Source organism: Eurosta solidaginis, chromosome 1 (genome assembly GCF_040869045.1).
Source record: "Eurosta solidaginis isolate ZX-2024a chromosome 1, ASM4086904v1, whole genome shotgun sequence".
In the NCBI taxonomy this organism is placed as follows: Eukaryota; Metazoa; Arthropoda; class Insecta; order Diptera; family Tephritidae; genus Eurosta; species Eurosta solidaginis.
The window spans coordinates 380,151,629-380,173,419 of NC_090319.1; the positions used below are offsets into that span (position 1 = coordinate 380,151,629).

Consider the following 21,791-nt stretch of genomic DNA (forward strand, 5'->3'; position numbering starts at 1 on the left):
ATTTTAGTTTTCGAGTTTTTATGATACTCTCAAGTATCTGCCTGGTATATAGAATATTACAAGGAAGCAAATTGACCCGCACAGTTGTCTTTGAATCTCATTTTAATCATAAGGCTGTACAAAATAATACAACTTTGTTTGCGTTGTCGCAAAAACTTTCATTTTTGAATTGCATTTCTTTACCACAAAACGTGTGGTATTTATATTATTTATTTTTTATAACGCCACCTGAATTCAAAATTATTGCACTTATTTTATTATTTTGTTCGTGACCAAAATTATTGTGAGATCATGAATAAAAATGTAGTGTGGCAACATTCATCTCAAATGACAGTCACGCAAAATGCACTCATTCACTCGAGCGCACTTAATGAGTTGCTCAGCACTCACGCTCTCAAAATATAGGAATGAGTATGTTCGCATGTGATTTTACTCAACTTCGAGAGTGAAACTTAAGTTAAGCATAGTGTTTCGTGTTTTATATAAAACCAACTAAACATATTCGTACGAATTCATTAAGTGCCTTACTTCAAGTCTCTTAATACCTCAGAAAACCCATAGTCGACTTATATGTAAATATAAACAAATAACAGTACAACTTGTACGATCAAACTTAAAGCCAGCAAGCGCCTAAGCAAACAATCCGCCCAAACGTACAACCACCCCACCATTTTTTTGTATTTGTAATTCATACAAGAATATTACAATTTTACAAAAGGAGTACAACACAAATTTAGTGATTTTTATAGATAAAAGGCAACGCGCGCGCATTAAATTTGTTATCTAAAAAAAAAAAACAAAAAGTAAAAAAGAGCGAAACCAAAAAATTACGTATCACCAAATACGCAAAGGAAACAAAAATTTTGCTACAAAAAGTGCAACTGGGCTGTGTTAAAGCAAAGTAAAAAGGCAAGAAAAAGTCGTCGAAAGTTAATAGCAAAGAAATTAGTGGTGTTATAATAAAAGTGTAACTAATTTGCATAAAAAGTGCATATAAGTATTTTGGTTGTGTTGTTGTAGCAATTGTTTTTGAGAAAATATTTTTTATTGCTATTTTCGTGATTTGTGTGCATTTTTTGTGTGCAATTACTGCCAAAAAACGCTTATAGCGACTGCAAATTTGCAAAAAAAAATTAAAGCAGCTTTAAGAGCAACAGAAAAAACAACAACTAAAATGAAATTTGTAAGTATCTATGTATGTAGCAATAAGGAAGTTTATATAAGAAGAAAGTAAATAGCTTTGCAGATGTGGGTTCATTTAGAAATGTATGGACTTATTTGCAGCAATAAATGCTTACAGTTTGACAAAGTGTGGTGAAGTCTTATGAGGATATAAAGAGGGAAGGGAAAAAATTGCAGCAAACAGCCATTAAAAAGGATTTTGTATAACAAATTTTTGTTAATATTTTTTTCTTTTCTTCTCTTTTATTGCAACCCAATAGAGTAATAGAAATCTCGAAAATTGTGTATGATTAAAGTTAGATTTATGTTTGTTTTATATTTTTTCTTTTCTTTTTTTATTATGTCGTGGACCCGATAATAAACGGTAAACTAAATTTTTGTTTTTCTGTTTTCGAGTGATTGTTTTTGTAATAAGTGTGTAAGACGTTAAATAATATTTGAGGTTGAAATTTGACCTTACATAATTTTAAAAGGGTTAACTTAGCTAAAACTTGAAAAAATGTTTTGAAACTTTCTTGTAAAAATGAAAATTTTACTAGTGTAAACGCGTAACATCTGAAATAAAAAATTGCATTCTCTTGTCTTTTGAAAAAAAAACTGTTCGTAAAAAAAAAAAATAGCAAAAAAGTTTTTTTAAATCTGCAAACATTTCTATTGAAATTTCCGGTGGAATCTGAACAGCCTAATATATATTTCAAATCAAAAGTCGCAATGAGACTACTTTAAACATTAGCTGCAGTTTTATCAAGTCTACATTGTAGATATTAAGTTAGAATTGGCCGAAAGTTTTTCTTCTTTTTCTAGCTTGCGAAAGACGTTTTTCAGAATTTTTTCATCCAACTCAAAAAAAGTTATGAATTTTAAAAAAAACCCCGTTTTTGTTTTCAAAATGCTATAACTTTTTCAAAAATTGACCGTTTGGGATCTTTTTTTTTAACTTTGTTTTTAAATGTACTTTTCGGAAAAAATACAAAAAAATAATTAAAGTATTTTTTTGTAATTTTTCAGTTGTTCGAGATTTTTCGAATTTCGCCATTTTTTTTTTTTCTCATAAAAACTTCAATCAATTCTGCAATCATCCACACTAATCCGGGAGTGGGCCGATTTTTTTTTTTATTTAATTGAAAAAAAAAACTTTAAAAATTTGTTTGTATTTTTTCCGAAAAGTACATTTAAAAACAAATTTAAGAAAAAAAAGATCCCAAACATTAAATTTTTGAAAAAGTTATAGCATTTTGAAAACAAAAACGGTGTTTTTTTAAAAATTCATAACTTTTTTTGAGTTGGATGAAACAATTTGAAAAAATTCTGAAAAACGTCTTTCGTAAGCTAGAAAAAGAAGAAAAACTTTCAGCCAAATCTAAAGGGGTCGGGTTCAAAATTGGTCGAAATGGGATGGAATACCCCATATATGTATATATTTTTTTATAAATTTACAAATTCTTATGGTGATTTTTTTAAATTTTCGAATTTTTTAATTTTTTCGAAAACGTTTTTGAAATTTATTTATATAATTTTCCTTACGAAATTCAAGGTCATAATTATTGCAAGAAATAAAACGTCAAACTGTACAAATAAATTTTAAAAACGTTTTCGAAAGTCTTCGAAAATTTGGGAATTTTATATTTAAACTTCTCGAAAACATTTTGTGTGTATACCTTTGCAATCCAGCCAAACTTTGTCGAAAAAACTACAAGTTTGAACATTAGGAAATCCGCGTGAGTTATCAATTATCTTTCTGAAAAAAAAAAACAACTCTGAAACACTCCTCGCAGAACATTGCTATAAACCGATTGAATCGAAAGACTTGAAAAATTTATAGTTTTACAATACAGCATGCTCAAAATCCTTCTGTAATTTTTAAGTATAAACTTTAAAAATTTTTCCAGATTTTTTAAAACCTCTAGGATTTTCGAAATTTTTTAAACCCATTTTTGAAGTTTGTTTATATATTTTTTGTTTAAAAACTCAAAATGTGTTTTATTTCAAACAAAACAAAAAGACAAAAACAAAGTATTTATAACAATTTGAAAAATTAAAAAGAAGATAGGAAAGTTCTAAGAAATCCGCACAAACATTTCCAAAATTTATGCAACGCAATTTTTTTGGATTCATAGCTTTGTATTTCAGTGAATTTAAGTCTAAAAAATTACACGTGCGAAGATTTTCAAAAAAAAAGAAAAAAAAAACAATTTATATATTACAAAATTACATACTAGAGACATTTTCAAAATTTCGAATTTGTTCGAACAAAATTTTTGAAACTAGCTTACATATATTTCGTGTATAACTCACGAAATTTCTTATTACTAATAAAGAAAATCAAATTATTCAAATTGTTTGCTAATGCTGATAATAATAAATAATTTTCAAAAATTAGGATCACTCACCTCAATCCTAATTAACGTTATAATTTGAGTGTTATATATTCGTTATTACTTTATGACACCTGGCAAATGCAGGTTCACTAACTCAAACAATTTTTTTTACAAACACACGAGGGCGTAAGGCAAGCAAATTAAAATGCTAATGCATTAACAAAAAAAAAATTTAATATGCAATAAAGGAAATAACGAAAAATTCTAAGGCACAGGACAATGGCAAAGCAAAGTCAAAAACGTGCAAATGCAAACGCACAACAAAATGGTTTAACATATTTTTAAGGCTAAGGTTTGTTTATTGGTAAATTATTATTTTTTTTAATAAAATTTTTGTATATTTCAATTTATGTTTCTATTTCCTTTGTTCTCTCTTCTTATCTTTGTTTTGCTTTTTCTACTCATTCACTGTTTCCTATGCTAATTTTATTATTTTGGGTCATTGCAGTTAAGTGCAACATAAATTTTTTGATATGCGACTGACGTGTATTTAACTGACATGCAGTCAATTTGTGGAAACCTTTTGAAGTGCTTATATTTGAAAACAATGAAACCAAAAATGATATGAAATAAATATGTAATTAGAATACGAATGTGTAAATCAACATAAGTTAGACATGCTATGTGATACACTTGTTGTTGTTGTTGTTGTACATATAGTTAGATATTTGGAACTTTGGCAGTGTATTTTTTACCTCATATTGGGACAAGGGAGTGGGCGTAACTGTCGTAACGTATAAGGCAATCGTAATAATAATATACATAAATAAGAAATCGTAGTGAGCTTCGGAAATGCAAAGTTTCATGTGTTGTGTTAAAATTATAAAAACTGTTTTATGCATTTACATATGTACAGCTGCGAGCGCGAAAATAGTAGTAGCAATAATTTAGACACTTTGTTAGCTATTTTTAATTTTGTTTAGTTTTATTACAATTAGAACAATGCGTAAGTGAATTCTATTAAGGAAACTCTGCAAACTTATTCAAAAACATTTGAATTACAGGATAGTTTCAGAAACATTTTGGGGCATGTAGCTTTGCAATACAATCCACTTCAGTCTAACAAAGTGGAGGTTTGAATTCTCTTAAAATTCACACTGATTTTTGAAAATTTGTTTTCCCTAAATGTATTTTGAATATAAAATGTTTGTGCCGTCCATAGCAAAAAGGCTGTAAAGTGTAAAAAATGAAATCGGAGCAAATCGAATTTTTATTCGGGAAGTTTAAGATTTTTTAAGTAAACTTCAAATTCAAGACTTTGTTTTATCTGGCACTGCGAATTTTAAATGACTATTTATTTAGTTATTGATTAAATGGTAATCGCAGAAATTTGTCGGTATTATAATTCCCAAAAGGCAGTACATGCATTTTACTGGTCTGGAAATTTACATGAAAGAGTTCACAAAACAATACCGATTAGACTAGAAATCAGTTTTTCATAAAATGTGTATGTTTTTAAATTTTATTTTTTAGAATTTGTTCGGAACAATTTTCCGCCATCCACTGTGCCCCGGTTTTGTTCTAACGAAATTGAACACTGAAGAGGGCACAACTCCGAAGTCAAATATTCTTCAAACCGAAATTGACAAGCGATGAGGGAAAATCGTTCCAAAATTGATTCTAACTCTTACCCTGTTGGGAAAATCAACTACAAAGCACATTCGTTGTTACTTTTATCATAAAAAATCTATTTTTATTCATTTTTCTATTTTTATAATAAAATACTGGTTTTAACTAATATTTTTGACTATCATAACAAACGCTTACTTTGTGATTTTTATAATAGAGGGCTACTTTTAATTAATAATTTAACTTATACAATAACAGTTAAATTTAAGTTCTTATATTTATTTTTGGAATAAGAGTCGGCATTTGAAGAGTAATCCAAAAAACCAAACGTGGTAAGCGCCAATAATAACTTTTCAGGAGAGCAAAAAAGAAAAAAGATCTGGGTCTCTTTTTTATTTGTTTAGCTTATCACAAACTAAGTTGTATGATGGAAAATATGTGCTGGTCGAACTCATATTTGAGTAAGGAAAGAGGTCAATAATAACGGTTATCTGCAGAAGTCATTGCTTGCAGGAATTAGTGCTTGCAACGTTTTTCGCGATTACCGTTCAATTGATTATTAGTTTTGGCTTACGTTTTTTTGAGTCAAAGATCGATAACAAACCGTTGAAGCACTACGTGCGATTAATCGGGTATCGATATCGATTATTTTTTACATATCTTGAACCAAGATTATTTCGCTATCTGCTTTGAGGTTAGTCAGCAAATTTGATTCTATCACAAACAAATCAGTGTTACGTTCAAATAAAAGGTTACCGATACCCGAAATCTATTATTTGTATATATCTCGAACCAAACAGCATATTAATTTTTTTTATTGCATTTTAGCTGTTAAATTTTGCTTATTGCTTTTGATGCTTTTTTATATTAACAACACTGAGTTTCCAAAATGTGAAAACTTTTGACGGATTTCCACGTATCCAAATAAATAAATTAAAAAATAATAAATAAATATACATAACTCAGAAAATAAAGGCTCTATACTTTGCTATTAACTTTTTGTACTTATTAATGAACAAAAAACAAATCATTTGTGTTAAAGAATTTCGCAACTGTCAATGGCGTTTAAAGTTGATGAGGAACATTTTTGACTGCTAAAAATTATCTCGACAATCGCATGCATTTCAAGGCATAGTTCAATACATGATCTGTGAAAGAGTTCACTAAGTTTTAACGATGCAATTTTTCGAGATTTTAGCTAACGATTTTTTGTTTATTATAACTATTGGGCTATTCACTAACTCAGTTTTAACATGGTAAACGAGGTGACCATTATTATTAGTTTGAATGATAGAACAATGAAATAAAGGCTTGTGCCGTTGAGTTATCCTCCATAATTGAGCAAAAAAAGCTGATCAAAATTTAACGAATTCCTATAAAAAGTGGTTACCAAGTACCAAAATCGTCATAATGTTCCATTTGCCAATATATCGATCACGAAATTTGTTTTAAAATTCCAATAGTGGTCGTTTTGTTATTATCGGATTTATGTATGGTTAACATAAACACATTAATAATATCATGCGTATCAAAATGTTTTGGTAAGAATTGTCATTTGCATTTAACACTTTATAACAGCCTAATTTTGTCGATGCAATCCACAATGCATAACTGAATGACCCAACATTAAAAGAATGCATAACAAATTCGAAAATTCCACATTTTATTTATAATTGGAAATTAATAAAAAAAAATGTTAAAACATAGAAAACAAATTTAATAATATTAAACTTGCACAGCTGTTAGCATTTTTACTTTCCCTAGTGGGGTATTAAATTTCTTAATGAAGAAAACAAAACAAACAAAAACTAGACAATTCAAAAAGTCTCCTATTCGCCGTATGCGGTATGCTTTGACCAAATTTTATATTGGAAACCATAGACATAACTCAAATCTTAAAATATTGCATGAATACGACACTCTTGTAAATTGCCCAAATTATTGGCCTAAGTATCTCACCAAATTTCAAAAACCAATTTATATTCGTAAACAAAGCACATTTCTGTGCAAATATTTTTGATTCAATTTCTCTATTTCATGCAGCATCTGGCGCTTCTGATTTAATCTAAGATTATACAAAAAATTTGCGTTGCTATACGAATGACATTAAAAAAATTAATATTTGTTAATAAATCGTCACTAAATTGCCATAAAAAAAATAAAATATGCACACTGTCATCTCAAATGGACGTCCAACATAATTGGCCACGGCTAAACTTTCGTTTAGTCTGACAAAAAATTTGCGAACCTAATCGAATAATAAACGCGATAACAACACCGTGAATTGCTTCACGTTAATTAAATGCGATGTCATTGAGCGTAAATGCGCATGCGCCCCTTCATGCATGGAGTTTTAAAGGTGTCAACTACAAACTTTGTTGTTAATTTCTGAAACGCTGAAGTTTACTTTAAGAAAAACATAAATTAATTAAAACAGTTTGCTTGAATGGTAGTTAGATACATACACACACATACCTTTCAACATTAGGGTGCTTCATTTAAAAGAATACCTCACTCTTACATCCGAAATTTGACTACTCAATGTAAACTAAATCAAAAGCATTAAGGCTTATTTAAAATTGTAAAAACAGCTTAAGAGTCGGAACCATAAATGAAAATGAATGTGCTGTTCCCTGGCAGGCCTGTATGTGACTTTGCTTTCACTTGCTCACTCTTAGATAGTTGCTAATGAACTGCTATTGTCGACACACATACATATGTATGGGCAAAGGAGGTATTTTTATGCTTTTGTTTAAACTTTTATTCAGCAGATCTTTGGCAAACTGCAACAAGAAAATGATACCAAGTTAGTTGCAAGAGGCGAGTGTGTGCAGTCATAGAAAACATATATGTATTGTTGTATTGTATTGTTTTAACAAAGCAGATCGTTATGGTCTACGATTATGTGGAGGTGTGAAAATTTGCCAAATTCGGATTGTAAGATAAATAAGGCTGCATATAATGAATAGACCAAATTGGGCATGATTTCACACCTACAGATTGTCATGGATAACGACGTTCCCATTAGAAGAGCAGGCAAGCGCCGTCAGCTTTGTGTTCTCTGAGATGAATATAGAGAAAAAGACAGGAAGTCTTGTGATGAAGGAAGGACAAAACGTATTACTAACTGTTATCGAGGAAAGTTAGATAAACCCAAGTGAAAATTGCATTTGCTAAAAATTGGTATTATGGGTCAGGTAAGCAATTGAAAAGTAAAGTCATCGGTGGGGTGACATGAGTTCAACAAGGAAAGGCCATAACCACGAATTTACTGAATTGAGCACAGCACAATCACAAAAAAGCTTCATAGGATGAATTAATAGTAAATATTTGCAAGGGCGAAAAAACAATAGATCATTTGACCTCGTGAAAAAGTATGGGCTGACTTTATAATCATTTCAGAAAAGCAGAATATGCATAACGCAAAAGTTGTTGTAGCTATTTGACATTTGACGTTTAAGCATTTTATATGGTATTAACTTCGATCGACCTTATGGCCATTTGAAGTGGTCTATGTCTTTCTCATGGTCATGCCATCACCACTTCCAAAGCACATAAGGTCAATTAATGTTATTGCTCTTGACCTTATGTCCAAAGTGCGCCCTCTAGGAATAAAAAGCATCTCATTCTTCTCATCATACCTGTTCTAATTTTTGGGTGGAAATCATGGGCAGTGTTGAAAGAACATGAGGTGGCCCTTGAATGAAAATGCTCCGGGCCAGAAAATATTCCTAGTGGCACTTTCACTTGAAGAAAGAGAAAAGAGAAGATCCCACTCAGTTGGGTGATAGAGGTGGATAGAATAAGACTTGGTCTCACTTGGTAATCAAAACACGGATGACTGGGTGGAACAGTTTACGAGCATATTACAACAGACAAGTTTATGTGTTCTAAACTTGTTTAGCTATGGATATGTAAGCTTATCCCAGCTCCCCTACAGCAAAGCAGATTTACAGACTATTGTGATACCACTGAGGGAGAAAGGGGGTGCACAAATGAAAGAGGAGTTCAGGTTAAACTGGATGGACTTGGGCGAACATGTAAGATAATGTTGAGTATCTCTGTCAGGGTGGAGCCAACACCACCGCCAAATATATCTCCACACTCCTTTGGACTTTTTGCAAACGTTTGGAGGTTCGTACACTTGGTAATTGGAAGCCAGCAAATCGAAATACCATTCAATAGAATCAGGTTTCTCTGTTAAAGGAAAATGCGATTGTAGTTCTTGGACGTTTTCTTAATTATTAGAAAATTCGTTACACTCCACAATAAGTTTTTTTCTAGTTTCTTCATATGAGGCACTTTTTTCTATTTAAGAAACATCTTCATTACTATTCATTGAATTTGTCAGAAAATGCAAACCGGTTGCAAAATTCACATAATACAACACATGCGCATGCTCCGCTTATGAATGAAAAATCAAAACTTCAAACGACCGCAAATAAAAACTCGAACATGTTCTTATGAATACTACATAGACAATAAATAAGCAACGCACATGCGTACCTACAAATTGCGCATGCGCTTTTATTTAATTTGGAGTGTGCTGAGCGAGTACAAAAAAGTCAAATTGAGGTGCAAGTCAATATCAATGCGCGTTGCTCGTTTCACCGCCGAGCCATATCAATTATAGACGCCCAGGTGTCTGTGGCGGCGCTGCAGTAAGCGACGGCAATTCAAAACTTAGATAGGCTTGTCCGATTTGTAACATTATTTATGTGCATGCATATGTGTGTGTGAGTGTGTGCGTGCGTACAAATGCGCCTGCAGTTATTTGCTTTTTTTAAGTCGACTTTTTTTTTTTTGCTTGCTGCACTCTTAACTGCCGCTTAACTGATTAATTCACGCAATCGACATTACCGATAGACAGTTAGTTTAGTTGTTAGTGTCTACACTTGCTGTGCCAACATCAGCAACTTTGCAACATTGGCACTTAAATAGTAATAAAATTGAAATTTGTTAACGCAACAAGATAAATGCTTTTGCGCTTATACAAAAAACGCAGAATCGGCAGAAAAAGTTGAAATACTTGATTGCATGCGTCAAATGAATTTGTCGTAGGCCTCACGCGTGCCAAGTTTATGCCATAACCTGCGTGTTTGTATGTCTGTCCACTGGTTGGGTTTGTTGTTTTGTCATTTGTCTTTGAAGACCTTCAACATGAACTTGAAAATATTTTTGCGTTGTGCGTTTAATCGGCTTTGTTAATTTTGTTTTACAAAACTTGCATTTTTGTAGTTTTTTTTTAATTGTATTGCTTTTTTGTCGTTGTGAAATTTATTTGCATTGCACTGTCAGTAAACTCGATGTTGTTTTACAAACAGGCGGCTCATTTGTTGTTCTTTTTATGTTTGCGCATTTTTTTCTTTGCTTTGCTGTCTTACCCGCCACATGTTGCGTATACGCTCTGGGGTATTTTTTGTGAGGTCGGTCATTGATTCCTGACTGTTTTGTTAGAGGCGTGCAAGTTGTGATTTTTTGGGAGTTTTCAGTTGTAGTTGTATTTTTTTTTTGCAAATTTTAAATTTACAGCTCTTTTTTTGCATTTTTTTGCAAGTATTTTATTTTTAATATTTTTAGTTGTTTATCGTTTAAGCGTTTATTGAGTTGGTATTGCACGCGTATTGGCCATGCGTAGGCAATGTGGTTCGTTGACTGCTTTGTACTGTTTGAATTTATTACTACCTGAACTAATCTAGGTAAGCAAGCTTTTTGCTACATATATTTGTATGTGTGTTTATATGTGCTTTGCTTGATTAGGAAACGTTTGCACAAATTATTATGCTGTTAGTGTAACAGTTTTTATTTCTGCACAATTAAGTTCAATGCCATGAAAAAGCCATTAGCCGAAGGAATAGTAAAGCTTACTAAGGCTTCATTAGAAGTGAGAATCGATATGTTTCATGAAGGAAAGCAGGAAAAGTAAGCTGCTTATTTTTGAATGGATATGACAGGTCAGACGGCTCAAAACAAGGGGAAAATGCTCACAGAGGAAGTTCTCTCTCCTTTGGGTAACGAACAACCTACTTCAGGATCTTGAGGGTAGGGGCTGAATAATTGAGGCTTATGCGGATAACCTGAAAATTGTTTTCAGGGGTTACATTCTGAATACAGTGAACGACGATTTACAGAGTTACCTGACGAAGATAAGGATTATTCTTGTCAGATTGCTGCCATCAAAGCTTAATGTGGTGGACTGAGGACTTGGGGAAGAACCTTAAGCCCTGTATATAATACCGCCGATATACTTGAATAGCGAGTAGCTTGCAAGTTTTACGAGTATCTCGAGATTAGAGAATCACGCGAGAAGCCAAGTTATCGTTTTCTCAAGTTATGAAATCTCGCGTCTATACGAGAAGAAATCGTAAGTTCTATTTAGTTGCAATAAAGGGTTAATTTCGGATTTATTTGCGAGTATAAAATAAAAATTAAATTTGCAACTTTCTTATTTCATGTTTATACCGAATCCAATAAACACATCTGCATGTAAACGTATTTTCTGAGAATTGGAAGACTTAGGTTTCCCTTTACGAGGTTTTTCATCATCATCATAAACTGGCGCTTAACCTGCTAGACAATTTTGGCCGTTGAGTAACAAGTCACCAAAGCTTACCTTGCTGCGCCATTATCAAAGCTAGTTTTGTTTTCAAGTTTTCTTCCACTTGTCCCTTCCAACTGGTTTCAAATTCGAGTACCGAAGCGAATAGTTTATGAGCCGTATTGTCTTCTTCCATTATCATAGGATGACCTGGCGTACAAAGCTTCGTTGTACTATACCCATGTCAGCGCAAAGCTTATACCGCTCATAATTAAGTTAACCTTCTATACCGCATTGCCATCACGAACAATGCTATTATTCCTCCGGTGATCTTTACCAGAATAGCTATTTTAGTACGATGAAAGATTTAAGGAGTGTAATTTTTTTTTAGTCAAAAGCGGACTTAACTTCTCAATTGCCTACTCAGCTCAAAGCAGCACTTTTTGGCAAGAGTTATTCTTCTTTTGATTTCTAAGCTGAAGTTGATTTCGCTGTTAATGATAATTGGCTGTTAAAAGAGCTCTCCATAGTCTTGAATTTATATCCATCAAGAGTGACTAATCAGCCAAATTGCGAAGGAGCCGAATTTTTTTGGGTGACAGCAATTACTTCGTCTTTAAGCGTAAGGTTTTTTACCGGAAGGACTTGACGAGACCCGAATACCAAAAAAATACAATTTCTGCATAATAAAAATTGAATCATCTCTTTTAAATATTTTTCTCATAGAAAACTTTGTAAAAAAAAACATGCAGATACTTGAAATCAATTAAGGAAGTAACTAAAAATTTAACTTATTTCATAATTTATAACTTCTTAAGTATAATTAAATTGAAATAAAGCTAATTAGGTTTATAATAACTAAACTTTCTACAACTGATTTTTTTTTATACTAATAAAAAGAGAGAAGTCAAAGTCTAAGGCTAAGTTTTTCAGTGCAAGCTCAAACTCCAATTAAATTTGACTGGAATTTAACCTTGCCATTTTCAGCTTAGCTTTCTTCAGAGTTGGAGTGACTGGCATATCATATTGGACTCAATTCAATGCTGGTGTACTGCATGTTTACTAGTTTTGAACTGCCCGAACTAATGACATTTCACCGAGTGGAACCAAGTTTGACATCGTATACGTTAAACAACACGCCTTTGGAGCGTATATCTGTTGTAAATAATCTAGGAGTCCTTTTTAATCCTAAACTGACTTTTAATATGCATATTTCATCAATTGTAAGCAAAGCAACGGGTATACTAGGATTCGCAAAGCGATGGGCTAAGGAGCTTAATGATCCGTATTTGACTAAGACCCTCTCTACAAATCATTGGTACAACAAATTTTAGAGTTTGTTCGTATGTCTGGTGACAAGGGTATCTAAACTTTATAAAGCATATTGAGGCGGTACCGAAGCAGTTCCTTATGCTTGCACTACGTGGCCGTAACTGGGATTCAAGTGTGCATCTGCCACCATATAGAAATAAGCTTCTCCTTATTAATCTGCCAACTTTAGAAAATCAAAAAACTTCATTCGGGTTAGTGTTCATTCATAAGCGCATTATGGGCGAGTTTGACTCCTCTGATCTTGTTTGCCGACTAAATTTTGCTGTTCCTTTTAGAAAATCCAGGCTCTTTGTGCCTTTTCATTTACCACGTTGCCGGCAAAATTTTGCCAAAAACAATCCACTGCCTAACTGGTGCTCACACTACAACAACTTGTATAATGCATCATCTTTGAATCTTCGTTTCCCGCGTTGCATAATTCAATACTCTCACGTTGGTCTGATATGATTTGAACTTTCTGTCATATGTATGGTTGAATTGAATATATACATTTTTATTTAAATATTTTTAATTGTAACATTAATTTATGTTACTAATCGACCGCTTTGTATCTGTGTGGACTTTAATCAAAATTAAAAAAGTATTAGCGAAATAACTTACTCACTCTTTCAAAAACATATATTTAAAATCCCTCTTATACATAAACTTACACATTGCGAACTTATATTCTTTTTACACCTGCATTAATACAACGAAAATAAGCTTAAAACAATAAAAGGCATCTAATTAATAATTAGTCAGTATCTCGATATAAATAATTGGCTTTTGTCACTTCACAGCTATTTGCAATCAATTGTAGCAATCTCAAATGCACTTGCAACACACTCTCATTTATTTTACAGCGTACATATACACACATACATTCCCATTCACATGGTGGCGGTAAAACGTGTGATTGTGACTTTATTGCATGGCTTTAGTGTTTAGTTTTTATGGCCATTCTATATATCTAGATGTGTAATTTCTTACGCTTTATCAGGGCCTCATTAACCCACTACGGGGCCCTAGGCAACCGTCAATTTGGGGGCCTTTTTTCACGTCCGTTCCCTTCTTTTGTCGATTAAAAAATACAAACTTATAGCTTTCGTAAAAATTGTATTATCACAATGTAATAATATCAATAAAATTACTACCTACATTTTATATATGTCGTTTTCTACATTTTTTTTTGGTAAATATATCATCAATATCAATTTTGTTCTTTTGCTCTTTTGCTCTTGACGCGTTGTAGCTTTTTCAGCAGCTTTGATTCTTTTTAATTGCGAGAAGGATCATTCGGCAGAACAATTTGTGATCATTAATGTTAAAAAAATCCGAAGAGCTATTTCTGTGTTAGGAAATACATCTTATTTGTATCTAGAGTTCACGTAACTTTGGAATTGTTTCATTTCAATGAAATATCTCTAGAATTAAAACGAACTAAGCTATTTATAACTTCATGGAGCTCTCCATCAGTTAGAGAAAAGTTGATGAGAAATGCCAATCACTCTGAAACTTGCATATGTACTTCCGCACGTCATTTGATTTCACTGTGAAAATTGTCGATGATTTCGAGGAAACCTTTGGTCCGAAAATCGTCACGATGCAAAAATTCTACTTCTGGAGCATTTCCGTCATTTGGTTGTTTTTTTCTACGACGAGTAGGTTTCACGGCTTCTGTATAACCTACACCAGGTAATAATTGTTAAGTTTTTTCCTCAGTAATCGGTTTGATTTAACCAGGCTTTTGTGAAATACGCGATATTGAAGTATAATTGTACTAGTCACAAAGTAGACTAAATAAAGACCATATTACAATACTGAATATTGGAGTTATTTATTCGACAATTAAGCGATACGAACGGTAGCAGAAGGTGCAAAATATCAGGGAATCCCCAAATTCGTTACAATGCATTCATTTATTTTTCATCCATCTTTAATCATTCACTCACTCATCATGCTAGTTGAAATTTTCGCTCCTCTGTTCCAAAAATAATCGAAATTTTCAAAATAAAAACAACGTGTACTTTTGGAGATAATTCGTTTTTATTATTCAATATACTCTCCTTTCACTTCAATACTTCTTTGCACGCTCATACAATTTGTCAAATGAGTCGGAAATGTCCTTTTCAGGAACCTTGTCTAGTTCGTCGGTCGTCGCCTTTTGAATGCGGTCAATTGAGTTTTATTTATTTTAGTAAAATTTGTTTTCAGTTCTGATTATATTTTTCTTTCACTCTCTAGAATTGTATGTTTGTAAGAAAATTTTAGAAGTATTTTTCATTTCTTGATAAGCAACTGCCTATTCTGCCTACTTATTAATCCGGCCCTGCTCTTTATATATAATACAAATATGCAAATATGGAGCTGCGTCATAAGCAAATATAACTTTGTTATGTATTACATACTAATGCATATATATATATACATATATAATAACATGGGAATAGTAACAACTTGGGAATTGACAAATTCTGCTAGACTTACAATGCTATTAGTCAGCGAAGCATATTTTTTACTCAAGCCAAAGTATATACATATTTATTTATTTAAATACACTAAATACAAAATCGCGTGTGTACTTAGAAAAAATAAACAAACTTATTGTAATTTTTACAATGCGCTTTTAGTTTATTTACGTCACTCACTTTAGTGTATTAATTAAATTTTATTTTTTTGCAAAATATTTTTGCTACTTTACATGTTTCCTGCAATTTGTTAAACTTGACCAACATTCTAAGTACGCATCGGTTCAAACATATATTCAAACATACGCATTTGTAGATGTGTATGTTATACATAAATTTACTGCTATTTGCCGTCTTTGCGTATTGGATTATTACTATTATTGTTGTTGTTGCATGTTTTGGCGCATGCAATTTGTAATAATATTATTATTGTGCTTTATTATCGCCAGATAATGTCGTTCTATATACATACTTACATAAAAAAAAAAATAAATAAATGTAAGGCGCGATAACCTCCGAAGAGATCTAAGGCCGAGCTTCTCTTCCAATTTGCGTCGTGCTCCTCTTGATTTTTCCCTACAAATTGGCCGGACGGGACCTACATGTTTTATGCCGACTCCGAACGGGATCTGCAAGGCAGATGAATTTTCACTGAGAGCTTTTCATGGCAGAAATACAATCGGAGCGCTTGCCAGACACTGCCGAGGTGCGACACCGCTTAGAAAAATTTTCTTCTAATTGAAAAATCTTATTTCTAAAATTTTGATGTTGCTTTGCCCGGGAGTTGAACCCAGGGCATACGGTGTGATAGGCGGAGCACGCTACCATCACACCACGGTGGCCGCCATACTTACATAAGAACATATATTTATGTATGTAGGGGATGTGTGGTTAGTAGCTTTAGTGTGTAAGCATTGCTTTTTGTTTGTTTTTATGTTTATCAGTAGCCTGACATGTGTGAAAAAAACAATAATAATAATGACCTCATTAGCGCTAAAGTAATAGGTTGTTATATTTGTGCATAACTAAGCAGTTTTAAGAAACTAGCGATATTTAACGCCTAAAAAACTTAAAATCTCTCAAATCAATGTTCAACATACGCAAACATAATGCACACATATGTATATGAATACTTATATATTTACCAGTCGCTCACTTTAATCAGCAGCAAGTTCGTTGCTTAAGTCTTTCATTTTGTTTGTTGTTTTTGGAAGTAGTGTAGTCAAGTTGTCATATATTTGCAGTCTGTTGTTTGTATGTAACTTACGTTAGGTATTTGATTTTTTTCATCCGCTTTTTTATCGCTGCACATGCCTTTTATATGTTTAGATTTTCAATTTATTTTTTACATATGTTCTTGCTAATAAAACATGATTTAATCAATAAAGTATTTTCCCATTCAAACACAGCTGTCAATACTCCACTTCTGTAGATAAAAAAAGACATGAGAGTTTATAAACTTTTATAATACTTTGCTACACAAATTAAAGAAAAACAAACATTTATATGAGTTTAAAATTGAAACTAATTAAAAGTTAACACAAAAAGTAACACAGTTTTGGGGGGAATGGTATTTCTTGTATTACGAACGCTATTATACCACTCGACCGGTTCCCATAGTTATTTAAAAAACACACTCCGGAGTACGAACAGTCTTTATTTTGGTCGATATATTCGCATACTGCGGCATTCATTTTACTCCCACACATCAAATAAATTGCGTTTTGTACGACCTAATAAACTGTTGAAATGTAAAAAACACATGTTTTAGAGGTGGTTCTTTCGGAGTGGGAAAAGATCATAAAAACTGTGTTTGAGCATTCCGTAAAACCTAATTTTGGTAATTTGCAGATATCTCAGCAAAACATAATCCACACATAAGGAAAGTTCTAATAAGACAAAAACAAAACTGCACAATATTCAGCAAAGCAAAATCTCGTCAAAAATAAACACCGACAAGTAAAATGCCATTGGGATACAATTTAGAAAATTTTCCGTAATAATAGTAACTAGCCGGAGCCGTGCGGATCTTGCACAACAAAATGCAAAAGTCTCATATCAAATATCAACAGAAGTCAGCTTTTCTATCAATCAATCATCTACCAATAAAAACTTACATGAGCTTGCGCTGCCATCTGGCGAATGTTTGCAACTGCCGATAATGCAGTGTTAGTTCTAATCAAATATTCACAATAGTGCCATAGTACAAATAGATTTATTTGTGTGCGCACAATCGTTTATTTTTAACCAATTATTTTAATGAAATATAGCTAAACAAAAGCACTACAACCAATAATGCCCAAAGCTCCCTAATAGCACGAATCTCCATCTTTACAGCCAAAACTTGATTTATAGATTTGGATTCTAAAAACAGCAATTAGAAATATTACATAAGATAATAGACAGGGCTTGAATTGCTTACTGAAAAATAGTAAAATTTACAAATTTTTGGCTTTACCAGCAATGAGTTTTTTGTCGGTTTGGAATTTTTGTATACAGCTTACATTTGTATTTGAAAAATATTTCAGCAACAGAAAAAAGCAAAGCAAACAATTTTTTTTTTTTTTCATTTTACTTCAGATATTACTTGAATGGATGCGAGCTTTCGTTGTCAGCTGAAAAAAAAACTTGAATGTTTTACTGTGCTTTGAAGCTATAAGTATTTCATGATGAACTATTTTTAAGTAAACATTTTTCAGTTTTTTCACAGCCGAAATTCTGGTTTTGAATTACTTACTGAAAATAAGTAAAAGTAAATTTTTTTTCAATATTTCAGCAGAACTATTTGATTTTCAAAGGGACATACAAATTTACATACAAATTGTACGATGTATTGATCGTATCTACGAGTAGGTATTTCATCTACGAGTAGGTATTTCTGGTTTTTATGTTTTTTTAACCCCCGACACACATATGTATATACGCATGGTTCTACTGAAAAAAAGACAAATACGTACGTACAAAATCTGCACCTCCACCGGTAGCTTGGTATATGTACTGGAGTCATTCGGGGATTTTTCCGGGACCAAAGCATGGCATTTCAATGTAGCACGACTCAATTTCTCGCGGATCGTTCAAAATTTGTCATCCAGTGAGTAGCTCCTTGTGGAGAGACTGTCCTTCATTCGGTCCTTGAGCCTAGCACTGCCGCGTGTACCGAAGAAATACATATTTATAAAACGGGAACATATATGTCACATGCAAAACGCGATATTTTAGGCCAACCCCTAATATTTGTTGTCGACGCGAATTCTTTAAAACAGGTATGGCTCCTTTCTATTCGCAACCAAGAGCGATTCACGCCAAGTTTAAGCGCACCTCTGTTCCTTCCTCATCTACTTGTCTGATAGCCAGACAACATTGTCGTTTGTTGCTAATTGTTGTAATGAAATTTGTCATGCCGCTACTTTCGAACACGAGTAAGGTTCCTACAAGAAGTGGCCGTAATCGGTATATAGCTACGCAGAGGTTTTATGTACATATATCAAATATATCCTGTAAATTGACTTTTTGATATTTTAATACCTAATTAAGCTATTTCCTTCAAGTCGGGAGCAATATCTTCAGATATTCCTATTCAAGGAGGAAGTGCTCAAAAAAAAAAAAAAAATACAATCAGCAGACAACTACGTCCACTTTTTTTATAAAAATACAAACATATACATATAAGATATCCCTGTAACGAAGAGCTGCAATCTTAAAAATCAAGGGGAACATCATCGTTATGATGACTTAAATAACGTATTTTACAAATTTTAAAAACTGGCGTGGCAACGGCTTATTGGGCCATGTATATACATTTATTCTGACTACCATGACACAATGTCCCTTAAAAAAATTAAAAAAATCAACATAAGGCTTGGTGAGTGATAGCATATGTAGGAAGAGCGGGTTGGAGGGGGAAACGATCGGGCACTTTCTGTGCTCCAGCTAGTAGATGAGGAAGTAACGGAGGTACGCTTAAACGTGACGTGAATCGCTCTTGGTTGTGAACAGAAAGGAGCCAAACCTGTTTTAAAGAAATCGCGTCCACAACAAATATTAGGGGTTGGCCTAAAACATCGCGTTTTGCATGTAACATATATGTGCCCGTTTTATAAATATGTATTTCTTCGGTAGACGCGGCAGTGCTAGGCTCTATGACCGATTGATGGACAGTCTCTCCACAAGGAGCTACTCGTTGGATGACAAAGTTTGAACGATCCGCGAGAAATTGAGCCATGCTACATTGAAATGCCATGCTTTGGTTCGGGAAAAATCTCCGAATAACTCCAGTACATATACCAAGCTACCGGTGGAGGTGCAGATTTTGTACGTACGTATTTGTCTTTTTTTCAGTAGAACCATGCGTATATACATATGTGTGTCGGGGGTTAAAACAACATAAAAACAAGAAATACCTACTCGTAGATGAAGGCTATTACGATCAATACATCGTACAATTTGTATGTAAATTTGTATGTCCCTTTGAAAATCAAATAGTTCTGCTGAAATAGTAAACAAAAATTTACTTTTACTTATTTTCAGCAAGTAATTCAAAACCAGAATTTCGGCTGTGAAAAAACTGAAAAATGTTTACTTAAAAATAGTTCATCATGAAATACTTATAGCTTCAAAGCACAGTAAAATATTCAAGTTTTTTTTCTGCTGACGACGAAAGCTCGCATTCATTCAAGTAATATCTAAAGTAAAATGAAAAAAAAAAATTTGTTTGCTTTGCTTTTTTCTGTTGCTGAAATATTTTCCAAATTTAAATTCAAGCAATTTTGTAATACTGAAAATTATTTCAGCATTTTCACACCCTGAGAATAGGTTATTCATAGAAGGCTGAAAAGTGGTCGGCATTCGATCATGTTTTGATTATGATTGTTGGCGTTTTAGTAATTTCTGAATAATATATTTCGCAGATAAAATTACGAAAAATAATGAACAATTTTCAATGAAATATCTTTAGTTTTGTTTGCGCTTTTGCTAGTAAATTGCGGATTCGACAGTATTTGCTTTGCTTTAATTTTGGATTCAAAAATAGCCTCTATCCCTTACTCTCTTTCTACCTTTCTCACTGGATCTCATTATTGCACTCCCTTTGCCACTACTTTCCTTCTTTCTGTCCCTTTTCCTCTCCTTACCTGTTTTACGCTCTCCCTTTTTTCTATGTATCTCTATCCCTAGCTCTCGCTATCATCTGGCAAATCAACAAACAACATTGTGAATGAAATTTAAACTAAATTTACCGTTATTGCAAAGGCTTATATATAAATAGCAAGTTGGAAAGTGTTCGTATATTTCCTGTAAACTATTTGGAACAATTGTGCACACCTCATTGGCAATTTGAAGTAATTCGTCGCAGGCATATATGATTCCATAAGCCTGCCACAGGTAAACATTTACTTGAAGACTTTTTTAATTTGCAAAGTTTTCACTTAATATTTTGATACTTCGAGTTTCGGTTACTTCCTGATTTATAGGTTCATTTCGCTGAGCTGCCAAATAAATAAAGTCAAAAGTTTTGAAACCAAAACTATTTATTCACCATAACAATGGTGGCAGAACTTCACAATTTAATACAACATGTTAAAACCAAACTGACTCTACATTCCTTAGATATCGCCATTTTTTCTCGTTTAATCTAGACTTTTCGTGAAAAGCCTTCCTGAATAGTTGCTTATTTACTTCGAATTTCCTGTATCTCATATTCGATGTGGCGATATACGTGTGTGTGTAGTTTATGTAATGTCATATACGCTCTTTTTTTGCTGCGTATATGTGTGTGTAGCTGTTTCTATTTCACAATGTATTATTGATATTGTTGTGCAGGATTTCTATACTAGCAGCATAGTAATGTGTCGAGCTTATTAGTATTTGCCACCGAACCAAAAGGTTTCCTCTGTATGTATAGCGAGACTTGCTCATATTGCTTTATACAATTTCTCTAATATCAATAACAAAAGGTTTTCCTCTATCACGCTCTCTTCTGGATGCTTCCATTTCTAAAAACGTTTCTCATTTTTTTTAAATATAATAAAATAAACCTCACTAGAGTTTTGAGGCTGGAAATGTCCAATCGTTTGCCTCGTAGTTGTAAATTTTACGGTAACGCTTTCCTAAGTATTAATGTATTTCTTTACTTTTCTTATGTCATATCTTAGATTTTCGAATTATACCCTTATTGTCCCGTCACCGCTGCCTTGTCTAGTTTAAAACCCAACGTCGCTCTTCTCTGTAATACAAAGCCTATAAACTGATTCGCATGTGGGGCATCCACACGGATCTACCTCATATGCCATTATTTGTAATCGAAGCCGCATTGCTGGAGCCCCAAGTTGGGTGCCAACAAATTTCTAC

General features: G+C 32.8%; 1 protein-coding gene across 3 annotated transcripts in view; it reads left to right on the plus strand.

Annotated features, from left to right (window-relative positions):
* The first annotated feature begins 502 nt into the window (after positions 1–502).
* The window catches only part of LOC137238353 (uncharacterized), a 99,395-nt gene continuing 78,106 nt past the window's right edge, over positions 503–21,791 (plus strand). Inside the window, exon 1 of one of the 3 annotated variants that reach the window (XM_067763220.1) lies at positions 503–1,183. In XM_067763220.1, coding sequence (XP_067619321.1) covers positions 1,175–1,183 — 9 coding nt within the window. In that variant the 5' untranslated portion in view covers positions 503–1,174. Of the gene's footprint in view, positions 1,184–10,717; positions 10,829–21,791 lie in introns of those variants that run through there. The other 2 variants (XM_067763223.1, XM_067763221.1) reach the window with 2 other exon arrangements.